This window comes from Vanessa tameamea, chromosome 6 (genome assembly GCF_037043105.1).
Source record: "Vanessa tameamea isolate UH-Manoa-2023 chromosome 6, ilVanTame1 primary haplotype, whole genome shotgun sequence".
Classification (NCBI taxonomy): Eukaryota; Metazoa; Arthropoda; class Insecta; order Lepidoptera; family Nymphalidae; genus Vanessa; species Vanessa tameamea.
This window is the reverse complement of record NC_087314.1, coordinates 6840037-6849003: the sequence shown is the minus strand read 5'-3', so window position 1 is coordinate 6849003 and position 8967 is coordinate 6840037. Positions and strand designations below refer to the sequence as shown.

The 8967-nt window shown below is 29.5% G+C and overlaps 1 protein-coding gene across 1 annotated transcript; it reads right to left on the bottom strand.

Moving 5' to 3' along the window:
- Window positions 1–2968: 2968 nt before the first annotated feature.
- Window positions 2969–8704, bottom strand: LOC113393244 (cytochrome P450 302a1, mitochondrial). The gene is made up of 8 exons (XM_026630034.2): window positions 8218–8704; window positions 6059–6290; window positions 5739–5923; window positions 5358–5559; window positions 5122–5281; window positions 4152–4400; window positions 3328–3534; window positions 2969–3144 (listed from the first exon to the last, which is right to left on the bottom strand). The coding sequence occupies exons 1-8, from the start codon at window positions 8402–8404 to the stop codon at window positions 3031–3033; spliced, it is 1536 nt and encodes a 511-aa protein (XP_026485819.2). The 5' UTR covers window positions 8405–8704; the 3' UTR covers window positions 2969–3030.
- Between the last annotated feature and the right edge of the window lie 263 nt (window positions 8705–8967).

Below are 8967 nucleotides of genomic sequence, written 5' to 3'. Positions count from 1 at the left end.
TTTAAAGATCTAAGCAGGCATAGGGACAGATAGATAGCGGGAATCGACTTTCTTTTATACTATGTTGTTATAATAAAACATCCCCCATAAATACTATATATTATTTTTATTTTCTTAAACAATACCATTTAGAATCCTACTACCATAATTACTTTCACTTCAATAACATTTGACTTTCATACAAACTAACATCCCCTATGTTAACTCCAAAAAGGGGTTGATTTCTAAAGATACATTATTAGTACACACTCACACCATCTATAGAAGATACATTTTAAATTTCAAGCCTTTTACTTCAAAAACATAGGCTTTCATACAAACTTCTATCTTCCGTTTTACCCCCTTAAGGGTGGAGTTTCATAATCCGTTCTTAGCGGATGTCTTCACCCTATAAAGAACCCACCTGTCAAATTTCAAGTTAGTAGATCTAATAATTTCTGAGATTTCTAGAGTAATCAGTGAATGGTATTTCGCTTATATACAGGGTTATTGGTAATTCGACGTATTCCCGTTAGGAGGTGATAGGGGTGACTATTTGCGATAATTTGAACGCCCATATGCATGATCCAAATGTGAACCATTTTTGAGTGATCAGGTTCTTTAAATTTAATTAAATCTTCATTAACATCATCTACTTTACCTCCTATAGTTCTATCATTTAGGTACCAAACGTTTAATTTAGACTTTAAATTTGAAATGCAGTTATGGATACTTATACTAAAAAGAGCAGGACCCAGTGAATCTCCTTGCTGAATACCTAAATTAGAATTAATTGTATCTTCGCCAAAAAATAATTTTGAAAGTGAACTAACTATATAACATTGCCAAACGTAAGGATACATTTCAGGCAGACAGATCAGAGAAGACTTCAGCAAGGTTGACCAAATAATAATAATGTTAATTTTAATAATTCTTTTTTGTCTATTTAGACTAAAGTCAAGTAAATTTTGGTTCTTTACTTTCCTTTAATAATTTAATAAGTCCAGATATGTTACTTTTAAGCTTTAACTTTATTTATCACTGTCAAACAATTGTCAGTTCGTTTTACTAATGATAATTAACATAGGCCGGATGAAAATGAACCATATTTTGTAATGGAAATCGGGATGGTTGATAAACGTAAGGAGAAGGAGCACGAATTTCAGGCGGCATATTAGCAATCAAGCTATTTAAAAGGAATGATGTTGGAATCTTCCATTTTATGATAACACTTTTTTCAAATTTTGAATATTTATCATCATTCTCGTCATCACTATCCTCTTCGTCATATTCCTCTTGAATCTCTATCTCTTCGCTCTCTACCTCTTCGTCGTCTACCTCTTCATTCTCTACTTCATCAATGTCGACCTCTTCATCCTCTAGTTCTTTAGAATGGTCATGTTCATTACTATACTCGTCAATTTCTTGTTCTTCCTTCCAATCGTCTGTATCTGTATTTTTTGCATAAGATTCGTCTTGCGATTGTTTACGAATAGAGCCGGGGAACAAAGCTTTACCTTTATCAACTCCTACATCGTTCACATACTCTTCTCTCTTTTCCTTAATATCATTTAAACTCGTAGAAGAAGGATAGGAAATAGTTGGAAGCGCAAGAGTTGACGCAACCAAACAAAGTAAACCAAAGTACATTAAATGCATCTGAAAAAGAAAATTATATTAATTTTAAGCTAATAGAAATATTTCTTGCATCAATTTCGTGACTTTTAAAATTCATCAAAATCATGTTTAGACATAAAACAATGTTAATAGTTCTACGTACCTTTCCTCGCATTTTGTGTTATTAATCTACTGAACAATATTCTGACTTATATATATTACCTTAATTATAAAACTAATTTTGTGATTGATTATTAATGGCTAAGGAGAAATTAACTTATGCAATTCAATTAAATTATAATTAAAAGATCCATTATCTCAACAAGCAATTAATATGTTGCCTCATTAGCTAATAGTATGATCATAAGATATTATTATTATTATTATTCAATAATATGACAATGTTTACTCACTAATGGATATTTACAACAACTCCAATTGCACCCTTGCATCATAATATTCTCATGACTTATTAGCTTCCATACACTGCACGCGGGCAGAGGCGTAAAATATAAAATCGGTACTTACAAACAAAGACAGTACAATACAAAGTTATAATAAATTCGATTTGGTATTAAAAATAACTCTTTTAGATTTCTTGTTTCTATATGCTCACATAACAGCTAGGATAAGCTCTTGGAATGCATTTTTAAATCTTATCTAATTATAATGTATATGAGTATTGACAGAAAAACTATGTTGTAATATATTTTTAAAATTTAAATATTTTATAGTTTTTAATTTAAATATTCGTACCTGCAATTATTTGTAGTCTGATTTTTTTGTAATTAAAGAAACGATAAACTATTAATAAAGCTATTAGAAAGGCAACTATAATTCACAAATAATGTATTTGAAATTGAAGATTTTCCAAATGTATATAAAAAGAAAATAATAAAATACGTAACAGAAACTAAAGAGATAGCTATATCCTATTCCAATCGAAGATGGTCTCAAGACAAATAAACATCTTTGACATTGAATTGAGATATAATAATTGGTCGAGATCTTAAATAACATGTAGGTTATCTTATATTATGATTTGTGAAAACAAAATCGCATTTTGAATGCCGCCAAAGTTGTTATGGGAACATTGTAAGCAAAATGAAAGTGGGTATAAGTAGTTTAGTGAAATTGTTTTACTTATATTAAAAATGTTAATCAAGAACTGATCGTAGGTTCTAATATAGCAGGAGCGATCAGTAAATCGCACGTAACTTGTAAATTTAAGGTTTACTTGTATAATAGGCTATACATATAATTTGTTAACGACCCTTCCCTATTTAACACTGGTAAAACTTAACTTTAATATGTATTTAATATTGTCGAAAAATTTACCCTTACAATTCTTAAAGAAATAAAAAACATAAAATGTTTGAACGCTATTTATATTTTTGAATACAATATTTTGTTATGTTATCTTCAGATATATTATTACATATTTCTAGAAGTAAATGATAACGATATCGGTTTATCAGGCTTGTTAATCAATAGAGTCTGGACACCGAGGTCACCTCCCATCCACTCTATTTTAAATTCCCGGATCAACTGAAACAAACGAAACTAAGTTTAATTGAAATCTAAGGTATTCGGTTTTTCACCGATACCTCATTTTTCTGGACACACTAAGTTAATGAAGCGTGTAGTTAATACATTTATCACCACAAAAAAAATTCACAATCTAAAAGTAAATTTGAAAGAAAATAATATTATAAGTCTATTTTCTATTACCCGTATCAAACTAATGCTGACATTTTGTTCCGCAAGTCTCCGTGCTATGCACGACCGCGGTCCAAACCCAAAAGGGAGGCTAAGGAATGGGTGGATATTTTCAAAATTGTCAGAGTTTCTAATCCAGCGCTCCGGATTGAAACGCAAGGGATCACGAACGTATTGAGGTAGACGGGATGCCACCATGTTCTGCATCACAACTACCGTCTGGAAAATAAAAATCTTTGAAGTGCTTCATTTACGAAAAGTTACACATGTTAGAATCACAATAAATATATTATAAGCTTTAATTCTTTAAAAAAAAATGCCTTTACATAAGTGGGACCTATCAGTGGGAATAGTGCTACTATTCCCACTGATAGCCAAAAGCTTGATTTCAATTATATTGCAATCTCTGCTGCATTTATTGTAGGTAAATATGTGATAAAGATATGTGATTCATCGCTATTTTATTTGAATAAAACCGATGATACTGTGGTTACCATTTTTTATTCATTAGTTATAACAAATAAAAATTATTGTTGTTAGCAACAAACTACACTCAACAGATTACCTACACAAAATAACGACAAAATGTTTTGATTAAGATCAATGTAGCTTCCTTACTTAACATTATAAATTATGTAAGCATGTTTATTGATTTATCCTTCTCTTTGCGTATTTTTTACTCAACCCCCTTTTTATCCTGGATAATTTTACAGATGATAACCACTTTAGAAGCAAACTAGTATCGAATATTTATATTATCTTTGTATGAGTGAAAAAAAAATTAAAATTATAATAGAGTATAAAAATAGACAACAGTTTTTATTCCTAAGACTTACATCCTTAGGGATTAAATATCCTTTTAAAATAACATTATCTTGTAGCACTCGACCTACTCCAATTGCAACGGGGTTCAAACGTAGACTTTCTTTGACACAACTCCTAAGATACACAGCTTTCGATAGTATATCAGATGTAACTTCTGCATCCTTTTCAGGCATTAGAGAGAACAATTCCTCGAATAATTTATTCTGATTGTCTGGATTTCGTGCTAAATGATACAAAGCAAAACTAGTTGTATACGAAGTCTATAACAAAAAAAAAAAACATTTTTTATTGGAAACATACCTAGTTTATTAGAAGAAAAATAATACCTCTACAAAAAAATAGGAGGTTTTCGATCGTTAATAGGAACGATATGAAATGCGACAGTTATTAAAAATATAAATAAAGTCAAATGATTTCAAGTGAATAATTGCCTAAGCAGTCTTCCAAAAGAGAACATAAATCAAACTCCTCCCTTTTTATCATAAACAAACGACCGGACAAATTTAGGCATATATCTCTACAACATTTTATAACATTGTAGAAGTAGTGACACATTATTATTGTTCTGTATTTGAATATTAATATACTTTTTATCATGACATATGTATTATGTGTGTGCAGTGATGCGGCGAAAAATCTATAAACCCAACGTGGGGCCACTAATAGCGCTTCTAATTAAATTACTGCCTAGTAATCTTAATTGTTTAAATTGAATTATTAAAACCCTATTTGACGTGTCTAATAAATGTCTAATTACCCATAAAATCATATAAATAGTTTATAAAATTAATCAACAGACTTACAACGGTTTTTAAGTATATCACATCAATACCAGTTAAACATTTTGACCTACCTCTATTAATGATTACATCAATAAGTAATTTTCATTCCAGTGTTAAATTCATTGACTGGGATACATATGCACTGATAGATGACTGCAGTGATAGATGTATTAATTTTTATATTTAAGGAAAAAGTTACCGTATCTATGGCTGCCATTAAAATATCCACCATAACTCCTATAATATCCTTAAAATCAACGTTAGGTAGTTGAAGAAAAGAAGCCAACAGCGATTTGTCATCGTCATCCTTTTCTTTATCGTAAAAATGTATTCTTTTTAACAATATATCCATAGATATTCTGTTTGGACCAAAGATTTACATATTACATTAATTTAAAATGTTGTCATGTCAAACTAATTTAAACAAAAACTTACTTTTCTAAGTACTCTTGAGACTCGGCGAGTTTTCTATACAATGGGGTTTTAAAATATCTCCACAATAATCCCTTATCGAGTTTCATGATACCGCTGTTAGAACCAAAGGCTGATTTAATAATTTTACTGCTTCGAGACTCTTGATCTTGTTCATTGGGGGAGAAACTGTCAAAACGTTCATTAAAGGCAATAACACCAATCACTGCAAAAAGATTTAATAGTTTTTTTTTGAACTAAGCCTCTTTTTAGGTTTAGGCAATATATATTATATATTAAGAGAATATGTAACTGAACTATAAGCCTACAATAATTATCACTTCCTCTTAAGCTTCAACGAAATAAGATTTCCTTTACTTTCCTTAAAAATAGTTAGTTTTATACCTTCCAAGTTAAGGCGATTTAAATACGGCAAAAAATCTTCGTTACAAGAAGTTCTACATTCCTTAACCCACTTCACGAATTTCCTCGCAATATTATCAACATCATAAACATACTGTTTAGCGTTTTGAGGACTAGAAAAATTCTTTTGAAATGAACTTCGGATTCGACCCCATTCTGAACCATTTCTGAAATATTATACGGAAGTAAATATTAATAATAAGTTTATAAGTTTATTATTTGTGCAGAAACAGAATAAAAAAAATATAAAGCATATAATGTTGTATTATCTGTTTAACGTTTTAATAATGAGATATATATACGTGGAAAGAAGCCCGCCCGTATTGTATATTTCTGGTTTGCTGAGCCGATAATGTAGCATAGCAACATGACTCCTGCGGGCTGGATATCGTTCCTTTTGGCGAAATACCGCTTCTATTAGTTCAGGTTCGTAAACATGTAGCAATCTCACACCAGGAACTTCCTTGACCAAGCCTCCGTATCTACGCCAATTGAGCAATGCAACATTGTCTAATGCCTCCGCATCGTAGTCGCCTATAAAAATAACTGGAGTTTTAATAAATATATCAAATGAAAAAGAGCTGTCTTTGATTTTTGAATCAAATTTAGTATACCCAAAATCGTTTTAATTTCTAAACTTAACAAAAATAAACTAAACAAAATAAAATAACAAATTCACATCGTTCTAAAATACTTTTAGTTAAAGTTTTATATTCATCGGCAAAAAAGCACAATTTTATTCTTAACAATGTAAAGCATTTCCAATTCCACCAAAACAAAAAATTAAATTTCATTGAATAAACGAATATTGTTAAGGTTCAAATTTGTATCCAACCCAAAAATTGAACCGCTCATATATATGCTTCTATTTTTGTTAACTTAGCCTTGTATTCCTTGTGATTCATGCTTTCATTGCTTCATACCAAATTTTATCAAATTCGGTTTATTAGTTAGGCGTGAAATCGTGACAAACAGACAGACAGAGTTAAGAGGTACAAATATCCAGTAAGTATATTTTTGTAGGTGTAAAAAAAATGTAATCGGCATTTATTTTATAATTTACTACTTTAAATGAGATACCAAACATGCGGAATTACAACAAGATGATTAAAATATACTTGACAGTAGGTATGTACTTGTGGATTACTTTGGAAATTAAAAACAACAATTGGAGTGTAGAGGCAAAACTGTACAACAATAAATTGACGCCGCTTCAAGGGGTTCCGACTTATGCTAATAAGCAAGAAGTTTTAAATTGAAAATATGTGTGCAAAAGAATCTTAAAACAAAAAAATTCAATACTAAAGCTTTTTTATTTCATTTGTTACATCGATATATATATTTTACATTAGTACCCAACCAGTAAATTTGTTTTGCCGGGAGTATTATTCATACACTGAACACTAGCAACTCTACGCATAAACATATTATTAAACAATAGTAATAAATAATAATAATAGTATAATATTCATCGTTGACCATGCTCGATTGAGCGTTACCGATTTAAATATAGCGCGCGGAAACCTTACGACTCCTGTGACCTGTAATTGCGAAACATTCTCGTCCCACTCTGATTTTTATACTTCAGACAGAGATTGAATTCGTTAAAACATATTAAAATAAATATTCTGCAAACATAAGTAATATATATATATATATATATATTACAATTTAAATAAAAAAATCTTGGGATAGCTATCTTATGAAAAAAATCTTATAATAACAAATTCAGAGGGCAAGCCTATTATCCAATCGAAAAAAGAATAAAAATAAAAATCTATAGATTTACGTATTCCATACAATTTGCTAATAGCTCAGATGTATTGTACACTACTAACAGTTCATAATTAATATTTTTATTTATAATACACTATTCCACTAAACATAAATGTTAAGTGTTTAGTTTAGTGGAATAGTGTATTATAAATAATAACAATCCACTTTAATTTTACTTCCAGTGTTCCGATAACAGCTTTGGCGACGTTCAAACATTGACTCATTCAAAACGACATTTTTTTCGAAAATCCATAAAAAATCATAGTATATTCAAACTATCAACCAATGCTATCGCGTCAATTAACTGTCAAATGTTATTTGACCTTTAATTTTTATCCGTTTACAATTGGGAAGCTAGGTACATATTATATATTTATTATTACTGTTTTCTATTGAGTAAACAATAAAATATATAACTGTATGTTTGCATATTTATGTGTATTACTTGTAATTGTTTATAATATTATTATTGTAGAAGAAAATAAAATGCTATATAATATAGTGTTGTTTAACTTTTTGTTTTTAATTTTTTTCGGTAACCGTTACCGAGAAGAAAGAAATGTAATGTCGTTTTTAGCTTATTGCACTTATTTGTTGCTTGTTCTCCATAAATTTTATTATTTAGGTATACAGCTATAAATAAATTTATTATTTAAATAAATGTGTTACCGTTTATCTTACTTACCTAAGTAAGGCAAATACTTGTATAATGTGCCAATAACAGGGTAGCTTTTAGGGCCTGGAATATCTTCAAAACACCACAAATGATTTTGGTCTTTCTTGTAACTACTTTCCTCTCGAACAAAATTTAAGTAACGTTGAAATAAATTTACTGTTATAATTTTTTTTTCATTTGTTAATGATTTGAACATTTTAATTTTAAGATTAATAAAAGACAAAATATTACGAAAAGCACACTTATCCTTCGAGTAGTTACACGTCACTGACGAGCTTCAAGTTACAAAATACCTTCGTAAACAGATCAGATGCACATATTAAAAAGTATTCACAAAAACGTGTATCGAACACTTGGGAAGTTCCAGGTATGAATTACGTATTAATATAGGCATTTTTTTTTTCAAGCGGATTACATTATGTATTCTACTTCTTACTTCGTCGAGTTGCGTCGTTTATTTCTTCAAGTCCAGGTTTTTCTTGAATGCAGTATAAAGTAAATTTGTGATGTATTTACCTATTTTAAATTGATTTCAGTTTTTAACTTTCAGCGCCTAGAAAAATCGAAAAGGCCAATAACCCATGCTTGAAAATAGAAAATGGTTTATAAAAATTAGTATTTAAAAAGTATAGGTATCTCTACAAAGAGAACAAATATTTATTACCTTTACTTTGAAATTTTAATCAAAAATTACAATTGCTTGTAATAACTCAAGTTCATAGATGCCCCTAAAAAAATAAAGATATTCTAGTATTTTGA

Excerpts from the sequence above, each read along its gene's own strand:
- LOC113393244 (XM_026630034.2), bottom strand. The coding sequence starts at position 8,404 with ATGTTCAAATCATTAACAAATGAAAAAAAAATTATAACAGTAAATTTA. Across the intron at positions 5,560-5,738 it reads AAATCGCCTTAACTTGGAAG|TGATTGGTGTTATTGCCTTT; the intron begins GTATAAAACTAA and ends ATCTTTTTGCAG. Across the intron at positions 3,145-3,327 it reads TCAGCATTAGTTTGATACGG|TTGATCCGGGAATTTAAAAT; the intron begins GTAATAGAAAAT and ends CGTTTGTTTCAG.